The 14152-nt window shown below is 37.6% G+C and overlaps 1 protein-coding gene across 1 annotated transcript; it reads right to left on the bottom strand.

Moving 5' to 3' along the window:
• Positions 1-6569: 6569 nt before the first annotated feature.
• Spink9 (serine peptidase inhibitor, Kazal type 9) lies at positions 6570-11322 on the bottom strand. Its single transcript, XM_013025541.1, has 4 exons — positions 11251-11322; positions 9758-9795; positions 7788-7906; positions 6570-6922 (listed from the first exon to the last, which is right to left on the bottom strand). The coding sequence occupies exons 1-4, from the start codon at positions 11315-11317 to the stop codon at positions 6877-6879; spliced, it is 270 nt and encodes an 89-aa protein (XP_012880995.1). The 5' UTR covers positions 11318-11322; the 3' UTR covers positions 6570-6876.
• Between the last annotated feature and the right edge of the window lie 2830 nt (positions 11323-14152).

Below are 14152 nucleotides of genomic sequence, written 5' to 3'. Positions count from 1 at the left end.
GACAAACTTATAAGAATCCTCTGTGCTTTGCTCTGGGCTTGTTGGAAACTTAAAAAAAAACCTATAAGAGCAAACTGGAATAGCAAGTAAGCAATTATTTTGGTAATCCTAATTTTTCCACTTTGAGTCAAATGTTAAGAACAATTTTACTTTTAAACTTTATATCCAGAAATCCATTCCTAATTTTTAAGCCTCCTATTAATCTATTATTTTATATTTTAGTTTTTAGTTGCATTTTTTTTAAAATCCCTTAAAATCTTGAGGCTAAGTGTCACTCATTGTTTTTTGGCTGTTTGTTTTAAAAGAGATATACATTAAAACTTCTAAACTTAAATGATATTTTTTTTCTTAATGCAAGAATTACAATCACCATCACTGTACCAAGAAGCTAGACTTAACACCTTCATGACTTTTAAAAACATATCCTAATTGTAGAACATCATTGAAAGCAAGTCACATTATACAAATACATTTTTAACCCTCTTTTTAAGTCCAAGGGCCAGTTTTAGCAATACTAATCAGATCATCACAACACTAATTTTTACCATCATGTTTCTAGTATTTATCTGTAGAGAAAAAGGATAGAAGAAAACTGGGCCACTTGGCCCCTCCTGTGGAATGGGCACACACCTAATCTCACTCTTTAGGGTCAGATGAACTGTGTTTGTGCCAGTTTGTCCTCTTTTACCATGTGTGGACTCCTCCCATGGCCCATCCCACCATGTATGACCAGCTGAACTGCACTTTTGCCTGTTTACCTCTTACCCCTAAAGATAGGTCTTTTGTTGGCTTTTAAGTTTTTTCCTTTTCTTATCTCTTGGTTTTTTGAATGAAAATACATACTTTTAGACAGACAGGACAGTAATGTCTTTGACAGTGTTAAACAAACTTTTATATTTAAACTTTTAATATTTATCCCCAAATTTTAGCCAAGGGAACTAAATTTTAAACAGCCAATGTATTTTTGTTAAGCCAGATAACTTGATTACAGTGTAAATAGCCTTATGTATTTTAAAATACCAGATTTCTTTAATTTTTTAAGTTAAAGAATCTTTAAAAAGTCACTTAAAACAATGTGAAAATTTTTTAAATTTTTGGTAATGTCCAAACCTCATAACCTTTTGAATTTTAAACTTAAACTTATCCAATTGTTACAGTTTGCTGATAATTTTTATCTTGAGCATGTTTACAAATACATACAAAACACACACAGATCTTAAAGCACGCAAAAATCAAAATCAATTGTATGTGCATTTAAAACTGGTACTAATTCTAAAACAGAACTAGACAACAACCAAAGGCTGAGTTGGGGGCTTATGGCCCCCCAGTTTATCCCTACCTCAGAAAACATAACCGAAAACACACCAAAGTAAAAAAGACAAACAAGTGGCCACAAAGACAAAAATCAGGTCTCGGTGAATGGGGCAACATCTCACCACCATTCACAAGTGGGACTTAAATCCACTTACCAGCAGACTCGAACCCCCTCTACTCACCTCCAGAGGATTTTTCTTTTAGATTCCTGCAACCATTGACCCAGGGGCCTTCTAAGGTGGAGGATAATTCCCAGTCATCTTGGGGCAAGGGAAAGAAGTCCCTAGTGGCCATCCCCTCAAACTGACAGGTTCTCCCCCTTACTTAGATCCCCTGGGCCAAGGCCCAAGGCTAAGATCTTGCTGGTGTCGCTTGCAGGTGGTCAGTAGCAGTTTTATCCATCTGCGAGTTCTCCCTGCTGGCCCTCTAAAGTTATTGTTAGATCCTCCAGGTTTCTCACCCCTCACCATCCCCCCCCTACTTCTGGATCCAGAGAGGGTGGAGGAAGTGGCAGTGAAGGGTAGAAAGGGGGGGTCAGTTTAAAGTGTAAGTACAAAAGAAGGAGCTAGAGAGAAACAGATATTAAAAGGGGGTGTTATCCACTCTCCTCTGGGCTCTTGCATCAGGATGAATCTGAGAGAAGAAACATTCCAAGAATTTCAGAATACATACACACCAGCATTGAGACAAAACACATTTACAGCATGCGCGTTGTAGACTGTCAGAAAGTGCTGGACTACAGACAGGCCTGAATGTTTGCACTAGTGGATAGTTTACCCTGATGGGGATCCGGGGGATGTCTCCCACCGGCCCAGTTGGCTGTCTTATAGCCTGTTCCCCAAGACTCTTGCCAACCCCAATACAGAACCTGCAGGCTACACAGATACCAGACAATTACAAAGCAGCAATGTTTTAACTTATAGGCCATTTGCATCATAGTATCCCTGAATCCTTTTTTTCATTTTTTTTTTGTTTTGCTAAGTTTCTAAACTAATGGTTCCTTCCTCCCGGAACCAGGGGTATACTTCCTCAACAAAGTGAAAGAAACATTTAACTGACTCTGTCTAACTTTCACCCCTTGCACGTGAAGCATACCCTTGAGAGCCTGCACATATAGGGTGCAGCTGTTACCTTGCCCCATAATTTCTTACTCCTGACTATACTCTCTCCCGCTTTCTATTTCTGGACGTCCTCTTACATTAGCGGGGTCCTCTGCCGTGATCCCAGGCTTTCAGGTCCCTGTTCGGGGCCACTTGCCAGAGCCTGCTGGCAATGAAAGGGAATCCTGAATTAGGGGGCAAGGATGTGGAAAAATAAAGACATAAGACAAAGGATGGGGTCGGGCGGTCTGCAGTTCAAAACTGCAGCACCATTTATTTTTAACTTTCCCTAATATATACTATTAGAAGTCAAGAGGTAACATAAAGTTACAGTAGTCCAGAAAAACAAGGAAAATTTCAGTAAAAATAGAGTGCAGTAAAAACAAGACAAGGTCAATTGATAAAAAGTAAAACAAACTCTACAGACATAACAAAGCAATCCCGGGCACCTGGTGTTTTTTAAGCAAGCCAGTTCCTTGTATGTACCTTCAAGTAAACACCGGGGTCAAGATGACCTTTAAACTTTACTGTCGGCTCCCAACAATAAGACAGGGAAACGTTGGAGAAATCAGCTATAGTTCTACCAGCAAGTGGACCCTGCTGATCCACAACCCTACTCATGCCCTGTGGTAGGAATAATTAACCCTCTCTACTTGCTCAGACCCAATCCAGTTGTGGAACTACTCATACTCAAGAAAAGGAGAGAATTAGAAACTTCCTTTGTGGTCCACAGGAAATACAGCGTGGGGGGAAAAATGAGCAGAACTGAGAAAGGAAGCAATGCTGAAAGAATTTCAGATCATTAGATGCAGGAAAGAGGGAAGGAGACCTGGTGGAAATGTCCAAATTCTCCTAGAGTCTGATGAAGGTTTGACTGAATAAGGTGTCTTAAAATTTCTAGGACTGATCAGAGGAGTCTCTAGCATGAATGACCCACTGTGAGGGAGTTGACAAGGCTGCGATGGAAGGTGACCCAATTACACATTTTGTAGCCTGAGGTGCACAGGTTTGTTTTTCACGGCATCCTGGAGATGTAGTGTTCAGCCTCAAGAATCATGAGTCACTGCCATCAGAAAATCATATAAAATCAATTCTCTTAAATCAATCATTTCTACAGAACATTCAACATCATTACACTGTATAGAGAACAAGTCTCCTTTTGACAAATGAGAGCTGTGTGGTAAAGTTGGAGTATTTGCCACACATCAGGCTCATTAGAGACACTTTTTCCATCTCTACAGTGGGCATAGGGTGCCATGTGCCTTTTCCTATCTTTCTGCAAGAATATCTTCACGACTTTGGGAGACCAGACATGTACTATCACATTGTTATTTCTGTTTTCTGCAGAAAGTATGTAGAAGTAAGAGGTGACTGGAGCAGTCGGTAGCAATGATATACCTAGGGCTGACTTCCCAGAGACCCCGCTGACCTACCTGACACAGGGTGGTAATGGCTTTAAGGACAACAGCTCTGAGACTCTAGTTGCTTTTTTCAGTTTTGCTTCTCAACTGTAACCTATCAACTAAGACTCTTTCACTGGTCTGTGAGAAAAGATATAAAACAGGTATTCTGTGTTCTCTCCGGGGGCTATAAAGTCATAAAAGACACCTACCTCATACATCACAATAGATCTTCCCACATCAGTAGACATGGAGACAACTAGATCTGATGTACCTTTCTAGGTACAAATGTGTGAGGAGGGGAGAGGAGAATGAAAGTTCAGGTTCCAAAAATAGAGAAAACATAAAGCTTTCAAACAATTGAATTTTTAAAAAGAAAAGAGACTCACTCGAGAATGGGGAAAAAATGGGGCTTGGGCAAAATACACATGAGCCTAAATTCATAGTATGTTTTCTTCTTTGGTTTGGTCTTTTAATTTTATGATTTGTTTTAGTGCCTCTGGGTTTTGAACTCAGCACCTAGTGCTTTCCAGACAGGTGATCTATCAAGCAATTTTTCATATTTTTTAAGAAATACTTTTATAAACAAAATCACAGAATAAAAACCCAAAATAAAAATGGAAAAGACAAGGAGAAATTTCCCTGAGATAGTAAATCTATAAGTCAAAGTTAAATATTGTGCATAATGTAAGGAGATGAAGCTCATGAACAGAATACAGTACACTTCTTGTGATGAACAGATGAGTGAAACCAAAGGCCATTATCTTTAGTGAGAAAAGCCAATGTCAGAATGCAAAGTGCTTCAAACATTGTAGAATCTAAATGAGGATGACAATAATAATGATGATAATGATAATAATATGGGATATGACTGCAAAAGGGAAGAAAATAGGAATCAGCAAGAGAAAGGATACGAAAAGGAAAGGATATTGAGGAGGTAAAGAAGATCAAGTAGGCAAAAGCTCAACATAATGACCCACCCAGTATGGAAATACAATGGAGTATGTAAATGTGTTCAAAGTGCACTATACACATCTGTAGATTTGTCACAATTAGTAATATACGCTCATTGCACAATGAGTGTACACTAATGTACACTAATTTTAAAAAATAATTGTTTCAATGGAAAAGCAGAATAGGAAAAGAGAAAGAGCAGAACGATCAAAAGTATGCTGGAAGCCACACCGAGAAGGCTCACACCTTTATTTCTAACTACACAGGAGGCTGATAGTGAGGATCATGGTTTGAAGCCAGCCTGGGCAGAAAAATTCTCAAGACTGAATCTTTAAAATAATCATCAAGAAGCTGAGTCCAAGGCATGGCAGATGGGGTAGAATACCAGCTAAGCAGCAGAAGGACTTGAGTTCAAACACATACTGAAAAATTAAACAAATGCAGTGGCAGAGTGATGGGAAAGAGGAAAGAAAGAAGGAATGGGGCAGTAATAAAACACAATCAACACAGGATTCTGTGTTGCCCAGACTTGTAGACCTAGCAGGTAGGATATTCCCATCTACCTGACATTTATGCAATGACAAAGTTCTCTCTGCTTCTTCCTGATATCTGGTCCTTTTGCAGTGGCAGGAAGCCATTCTGAAAGATTCCTATTTGAGTCTTCAGCTTTTAAACTCAAAGTTTCATTTGAGAAACTGTTCCATGTCTAGGAAACCTTGAGTTTAGGGGAATTGAGGTCAAGGAAGTAGACAAATTAGAGGAAGAGAGGGAACATGCAGGCCTAAAATTCATGGTCTCCATGTGAAAATGGAAGCAGGTAAATTGAGGGCATTGGTGGGGTTGGGAGAGAGAGGAAAAAATGATGAAAGGGATGGCATTGATCAAGATGCATTCTACTCATAAACTGATATATTGAATTGAAATTCCTCATAAACTGATATATTGAATTGAAATTCCTTTGTACAAATACTTAAAGACAATGAGTATAATAATAAAGATAATATACACTTGTATTACAAAAACAGTGAGAGAAGAAAAAAATTTGGAAATGAACTGGACAATTTGGAAGGGGCCTGGAGAGGAGGGAAAATGGGAGAAAAATGAGGGAGAGGTATCAAGTTAGACAAGAAGTGTACTCACTACCTTATGTAGGTAACTGCAACCCCTCTGAACATCACCTTGACAATGAAATTAAATTTAAAAAGACAAAAAAGACCAAAAGAATTTAAGTTCCTAGAGCTCTCTCTGAGATTCAGATTCTTTAAGTGAATGAGGAATTCAATTATATATTTTAATAAACACATGTATTACTAATTCATCTGAGCATATATTTATTTAAACTTTACTTATACTGAAATGTATTCATTTATCTGAAATAACTGTCCAAGAAAGGACATTTACCAAGCATGGAATACTAGCTTCAACAGCACAGAAACCAAAGTTGGAAGGTTAGACACTAGCATGGCTTCTGCATAAAGATGTGACCCCTACAAATTCATGACGTGCTCCATATTTTAAAGTCAGAGTTCAACAAAGTAAACAGCAGGTAATGGACACTTGAAAGGGGTCATGTGGGGTTGAGGAAATGGGAGTATATGAATACAATGAAGAAGCAGAGAGAGTACAGTCAAGAAATCAATGTGTATCCTCTAAAAAAGAAGAAAAGTGAAGGGAGAAGTTTGTTGGGAGGAAACAGTGAGAATGTTTAAAGAAAAGTGACATTTAACATGCATTTTATTCATAAGCTGTTCTGTTTAATGGCAATCCCCTTGTAAACTTACTTAAACATAATAACAAAACAGTGGAATAGTTTAGTCACTTTATTGAATGAAATATTTATGATTATCTGTTACACTAGGTTTAATTTTATCTAGCCGAAATTTAAGAATATTTCTCAGACTATCATCGATCAAACCATTGAAGATAGACAGAAATTGCTACCATCTCCAGCTTTCAGTTTGGAAAGATTCTATAACCTGTCAATTCCATCTTCTGTAACAGAGATGGAATTTTAAGAAGTTGATTTGAAAGGATTCCAGTTGATGATGGCATTCAAGTTGAAACAGAGTTACAATCCAGGCTCTAAGAATAGGTAGTTCAGGCAAAATTCAGCACCGACCGAAGTGATTCAATGCTAAATCTTCTTGGCTACTTCTATAAAGAAAGAGAGAAGGAACATTTTAAATTCTTTGTGATTATACCTAAGTCATCATAAAGTGGAGGTTTCAAGGAACAGAAGTGCAGAGATCTCTGTTCTTTTTCTCCAAATTACTAGATCTTTACTATTCTCTATTGCTGGAGATCATTTCCCACATCTGACTACTGGGTTTTCCAACCTGCACATCTCCCCAGCCCTGACTCAGTCTTGGGACCTGCCCAGTTCCCAGAGAGGAAAGGAATAGAGATGGAACTTAGTTCTAAAGACACAAGAACCAATTTGAGGAGGGGGGAGTGTAAATACACAACTAGTTTTATTAAAGGAAACATGAGAAAAATGCATAGGAAGGAAAGAAGGCTAAGTTTTTAGACTGCAGGCTCCAGAATACAGCGCTATGGAAGGAGGTCCAATGGAAGAGTCTCAGACTCTACACCTGAGGGAGTATCATTGCACTATCACCAAGCTTGGGAGACAAAGTACATCACCAGTGAGGTCCTTCCATAGTACTAGACTAAGTTGTGATGAATTTCAGAGTTCTCAGATTTCCTGATCAATTATAATTCCTGTCATTTGCCAGTGCATGTGGAGATTTGAGCTTCTAAATAGCTTTAGAATCTTACTATAGTCTGCCTCTCCTAAGTCACATTGAAGTAGACTATCTGCTACAGTTACATAAAAAGGCCAAGTAGCAAATGTCTTCTAAAAGTGACGATTTAAAGGGAAGGTAGAAATGAATACTTATACTTTTAGAGACACTACTTAGTCGGTCTAGGTTTTAGGCCTACATAATCTAGGTTTTTTATCCTTTCCTGCTGGTCTCTTATTAAATTGGAAGAGCAGTGCTTAATAATATGTTCTTACAATTTATGGCTGCAGAAAACACATTCATTGCTATAGGTTCTGCCGTCGGATGCACAGATTGGGTCATATTGCCTGGTGCACGCGTACAAATGGTTTTCATAGACAGAACAATCCAAACCCTAAACATAGAGAAGCAACACAGAATTTGTCAGATTATTTTATTATATTATTTTATTTTTGTGCCAGTATTGAGTTTTTGTTTGTTTGTTTGTTTGTTTTTTGTTGGGTCCGGTCGTGGGGCCTGAACTCTGGGCCTGGGCGCTGTCCCTCAGCTCTTCAGCTCAAGGCTAGCGCTCTACCACTTGAGCCACAGTGCTACTTCCAGCTTTTTTTCTTTTTGCTTATGTGGTGCTGAGGAATCGAACCCAGGGCCTCAGGCATGCAAGGCAAGCACTCTACCACTGAGCCACCTTCCCAGGCCCAGTACTGAGTTTTGAACTCTGAACTTTGAGCTCTTATTGGCTTTTATACTGCACCTCCACTTCTAGAAATTTGTTGGTTGATTGAGGTATGATTCTCTTGAGATATGCCTTTCAACCGGTACCCCCAGCTCTCAGCCTCTTAAGTAACTAGGACTACAGGTATGAGCTACCAACATCAGGTTTATCAGATGATTTTAAATAAAGTATTATATATGTGTGTGTGTGTGTGTGTGTGTATAAGGTATCACTCTTCATATATATATATATATATTGTACATAAAAGTAGAGCATTTTCAGTTATAAGGTTTAAAAAATAGTTGTACTCTACAAATAATTGTTTATTTCAGTCATACAAATGGATAAAGGTAATTAATTTTTTATTAGTGCCAGTATTGGGGCTTAAATTTAGGTCTTCACACTCTTACTTAATTTTCCACAAAAGGTGTTCTACTATTTAAGGCACTCCTCAATTTTTATTTGTTTTCTTCACAATTACAGATTCTCACAAACTTTCCTGCCTGGGCTGACCTCAAACTATGATTCTCAGATCTCAGTCTCCTCATTTGCATAAACAACCACCACTCAACAAGATGAGGGTCATTTTAGAAGTGATATATGGTACTTCCATTTCCCTTCATGCTAATATCAAATCTCCCCCATTATTTTATTATATAATGTATCAAAAGACTTCATTCTCTATGTCTTTCTCTCACTACTTATCTATTCCCATATACATGCTTTTGCATATACATGTAAAACCATATACAAATACAAATATAGACCTTAATTTGGTATTGGCACTATGAGTAATTTACTTAAAATGAGCAATAGTGTATATACTTTGCTAAATACACCATTAAACTTCTTTGTGAACTTTCTTCAGTTGCTGAGAAATACAGTTATCTCCACAGCTCTAATAGCTTAGTATATGAACATATGAGAATATCCCATAATACATTCTTAATAATTAAGTATTCTTATTCTGACTCCTCTTGTTTTGCTCCAATAATAATTCTATTTAGGCTGAGTGCTGGTGGCTCACGCCTTTAATCCTAGCTACTCAGGAGGCTGAGATCTGAGGATCGTGGTTCAAAACCAGCCTGGGCAGGAAAGTCCTTGAGATTCTTATCTCCAATTAACCACTAGAAAACTGGGAGGGATGCTGTGGCTCAAGTGGTAGAGCACTAGCTTTGAGCTGAAGAGCTCAGGGCCAGCGCCTAGGCCCAGAAGTCAAGCCCCATGACCACCACCAACAAAAATAATAACAATTCTATTTAACCAATCACATTCTAAAATGTTTTAGGTTTCTGCAATAGGTTATGCCCTCTAATGGAATTATTTTGATAATACAATATCTGAACTTAGATTAATTCCATTTTTTGATGTTTATAAAAGAATAATACAAAGGTGAGTTTTTGTTTTGTATTTTACTTTTCTCATGACCATTCTACTGTACATTTTATTTGGTGACATTTTCTATTAAAATTTACATTATAAGAAAGCTAGATGTTTACATTTTACAATATTCAAAATCCTCTATTAACTTACCATCTGATGAGGATGCGCTGCATGTGTAAAAGAAGTGTCTGTAGGAAGCACAAAAAATGAAAGGAAAAATGAGGAAAATAATATACCATATGTACACATATTTCTAAGTGGAAAGAGTCTATATTAATTATTTTGCATAATCATTAGCCTGGTATTTATAAGCATTACAAGCATGGTAGCTCTGTTTTTGTTAGGTTTTTCTTCTTATTTGTTGTTGTTGTTGTTTTTAGAGATGAAGTCTCTCAAATTTTTCTGACTTCAAACTATGATCTCAGTGTCCTGAGTAACTAGGGTTATAGGTGTGGGCTGCCAGCACCCAACCAGTTACTTAATTCTTAACTTAGAGAAACATCTTGAACTTTAAGAAAGAACTTGTCAGGGGAAGAAGAAACAATGAGTTCTCTCTTTAAGCAAGTTATTGACAGAGGGCACTCAGACATGGCAATCAGAGTGTAGAGGAATTCTAGAACTAGATGTTGTTACTTCTCATACCTTCCAATAACAATTGATTTGGAACTCTAAAATGCAAAAAAACCATTAGATTTCTTTATTCTATGATAAACAAAAATATATGATATACTACGTATTCCTTCTTAATGTACTTTTTGGAGTTAGGTCTCACTATGGTGGCCACACTGAATTCCCCATCATCTCAAGCAATCCTCCTGCCTCAGCCTTCTGAGTAGTTGGACCTGCAGGTGTGTGTCATCATACAGAGCCTCTTCGACCTATTCTAACTCACCTCTTTGTCTCCAGGTCTCTCCAATAAAAAGTGAGCAAAAGACAATTCACTGTTATAATGTTTAAGGGACATTTAAAACATGTCCTAATTCATTCTACCAAATTAATGTGTAAAACCCAAGTTTAAAAGACATCTGCCTCAGCTCAGTTGTCTCATGACTGTAATCCTAGCTACTCAGGAGTTTGAGATCTGAGTATAGTGATTCAAAGTCAGTCCAGTTAGGCAAGTCTGTGAGACTCTTCTATCCAATTTATTATAGAAAAGCTAGAAGTAGTTCTGTGGCTCAAGTGGTAGAGTACTAGCCTTGAGCAAAAGGAGTTCCAGGAGGTTGCTCAGGCAGTTAAAGCCCAGGACAGGCAAAGATAGATAGATAGATAGACAGACAGACAGACATCCCACTGGGTGTTCTGGATGCAGTCTGAAATCTTAGCTACTTGGAGGTGAAAATTAGGGGATTTGAAATTGAGTCAGGGCAATTAATGAAATATCAGTTTGGCCAATGGCTGGACATGGTGGTCTGCACCTGTGACTAAGGGAAGCACAAATAGGAAGATTAACATCCAGGCTGAACTGGGAATTTAAGCAAGACCCTGTCTTGAAAATAACAAATCCAAGATGGAGTGACTCTAGTACGCACATACATAACTGAGTTCAAACCCCCAGTTCCCTTCCCTAAAAAAGCTCACCCATTTTGGATTATGTTAGATGTTTCCTACATTCCTTCTCTCCCAGGCCTGGAAAATTCACTCACCAGAATGAAGAGGAAACATCAAGGCAATGATGCAAACAAATTTCATCCATGACAAGGAGACAGTCATTCTTATCAAGTCTATGGAAGAAAGTTTTAGTAATGCTTAGGCCATTTTTCTCCATGTAAATTGTTACAAGTTGAAGAACTGGCTACCCCATAAAAAAGAGATTTTTAGTTATGCTGGCCTCTTACCCCAATTTTCCAAATCAACAAATAAAACAACATATGTAGAAGTCATCCTGGATATTTGAGAGAAACCCCATAAAAAGTCCTCATTGTACATGTAAGCATACAAGTGGCCTAACCACTAGACAGTATTTGAGAAAACATTCACATTAGAGTCCCAGGTTTTCCTTAATAATAATAATAATAAAACATGTAGAAATCTTTTCTGGAAAGGAAGAATGTGAAGAAGTCTTTATACCAGTGTTATAGTCTAGAATTCCACTCTAGAGTTCCCATCTCACCTACCTGAATTGGAGAAGAGAGAAGAAAGAACAGCAGCTCTGGATAATAGTCGTTTGGCCTCCTCAGCTGCTTCCATCCAGCTGAGGAGCCTCTTTTATTAATCTTGGCAAGGAACTCAATGGGTATAAGATTGATTGCCCATCAGAGATAAGACAGAGTGGTTTAACGTGTTCCCAGCACAGGATTTCAAGTACCTCGGTACTTATCTCTTGGAACAATTTGATCTAAGGTATCTAGACGTATGGGGAAAAGGAAAGCAGGCAACCTGTACTTAGAGATTCTAAGATAGAAAAGAGATAGGAAAGCTTTCCAAACTACTGAGTTAGAAAGAGCAAAAGAATCATTGTTTTAAAAAATAAAACAATTTTAGAGAATTGTAATTTAATACAGGCTAGATCCTTAGTCATTAGTATCCTGCAACACCAGAAACAATAAAATTTAGTTGTAAGATTTGACTTATTATGCTTTTTATTTGGGGTAAATGTAGATTCACATAAAGCTTTTAGGTACATACATAGAATTCCTAAACATTTTCCCCAAATTTATGAACCAACAGCACCAATTTACTACTAGAAATATACATTAGCTAGAGATCTTTAACTAAAGTCCAATTTCACTCACTTTCACAGTGAGTTTTCCCTGGAAAATGGTATTCTTGAGAAGCATCTGGATCAGTCTTAGGGAACACACTAAGACTGGAAGAATCTCATCTAGAATGAAGGAGAGAGGATGAAAATGGTAGAAACAAGAGAAGAGGAAAACACAGGAGCGTAACTGTGACCACATTGGGCAATGCCACTCATTCTATGTTACATAGTTTTATCTGCTCCATGGAGTTTTGCAGGATTTGAAGTAGGGATTTATTCAAGTTACTTAAATTTCTCCACTCTGATGTCTGGAAAGAGCTTTGGTATCTGAAAACCTTAAGTTCAAAATCACATCTACCACTGAATATCCTGATACCACATTCAGACTTCTAACCCACAACTCCCGAATTCTGTGTATAAGAAATCAATTCCAACCGGGTGCTGGTGGCTCACACCTGTAATCCTAGCTACTCAGGAGGCTGAGATCTGAGGATCACGGTTCAAAGCCAGCCCGGGCAGGAGAGACCTTGAGACTCCTATCTCCAATAAACCACCAGAAAACCGGAAGTGGTGCTGTAGCTCAAGTGGTAGAGAGCTCGCCTTGAACTGAAGAGCTGAGGGACAGCACCCAGGCCCAGAGTTCAAGCCCCACGACCGACAAAAAAAAAAAAAAGAATCAATTCCATAGCATAGCTTTTAGTCATCATTACATAGAATGTTAGAAGGGTGTATATTTAAATTTTGTGTTATATTCCTTGATTTGCAGAATTGAAGTAGACTGCATCTATGTGCAGAAAGACAATATAAAGAATCCCATCCAAGTTTGTTTTCAAAAGGAAGGACAAAGAAGAAGGGAGGATACAAAACAAATCACAAAGTATATTATAAGTATATTAAAAGCAACAGCAACAAAGATAAAACCTCTTGTGTCCCTATCTTCAGACCCCTATCTTGGGGTTCATTTCACTTAGTATCATCTTATATGGTCATATGTGCATAGCTTTTGACCTTTTCTGCTTGTCCTAGAATTATACTAGTTATTGCAAATAAGGGAAACCATAATACCTATGTTTCTTTGTTAAGTGAGTATGTCTTTTTTTCCAAGATGTATTTATGGAACCCTTGCCAAACATCCCATGGCTATAGGTATGTGGGTTTATTTCTAAGTCTTCTCTGTTTCACTGCAATTGGGGCCATTTTTACTCCTGTACCAAGCTGTTTTTGTTTCTATAACTGTGTAGCAAAGTTTCAAGTCTGGAACTGTAATATCTCCAGCAGAAATGTGATATTGCTTTACAAATCCAAGATTACTTTTGTGATTGTAAGCCTTTTGCAATTTTAAACCAAGTTTTGGGTTGTTTTTCCTATCAGAGCCAAGATCATTGAGATTTTGATGGGTGTTGAATTTGTAATATGGCCATTTTCACAATATTAATTCCACTGATTTGGGAACATGGGAGGTCTTTTCACTTTTTGGTTCCCTCTTCACTTTCCTTCTTTAAAATCTTATAGTTTTCATTGTAGAGATCTTTCACTTATTGATTCAGGTGATTCCTAGGTACTATTTTTTGAGAAATGATTTTTCTCTCTATTTTGTCTTTCTTATTTTACTAACACAATGTCCTCCCCCACTATTATCTATGTTGCTACAAATAATAGAATTCCATTATTCTTCTGGCTGAATAATATTCCATTATTTTTTTGCCACACTTTCTTTATTCTTTCATCTGTCAACTGATATGTTTATTTTTTTAAGTAAGTTTTTTATTGTGAGAATACCGTACAGAGGGGTTCCAGTTATATGAGCGAGGTAATGAGCACATTTCTTATCAAGCATTGTTTTTTTT

This window comes from Dipodomys ordii, unplaced genomic scaffold, assembly GCF_000151885.1.
Source record: "Dipodomys ordii isolate 6190 unplaced genomic scaffold, Dord_2.0 Scaffold85, whole genome shotgun sequence".
Taxonomy (NCBI): domain Eukaryota; kingdom Metazoa; phylum Chordata; class Mammalia; order Rodentia; family Heteromyidae; genus Dipodomys; species Dipodomys ordii.
The sequence above is the reverse complement of the archived record's forward strand: the minus strand, read 5'-3'. Positions and strand labels throughout refer to the sequence as shown.

Coding starts and splice junctions, on each gene's coding strand:
- Spink9 (XM_013025541.1), bottom strand. CDS start 11,317: ATGACTGTCTCCTTGTCATGGATGAAATTTGTTTGCATCATTGCCTTG. Junction 9,796..11,250: donor GATGTTTCCTCTTCATTCTG/GTGAGTGAATTT, acceptor TGCTTCCTACAG/ACACTTCTTTTACACATGCA. Junction 7,907..9,757: donor CAGCGCATCCTCATCAGATG/GTAAGTTAATAG, acceptor CTCTATGTTTAG/GGTTTGGATTGTTCTGTCTA.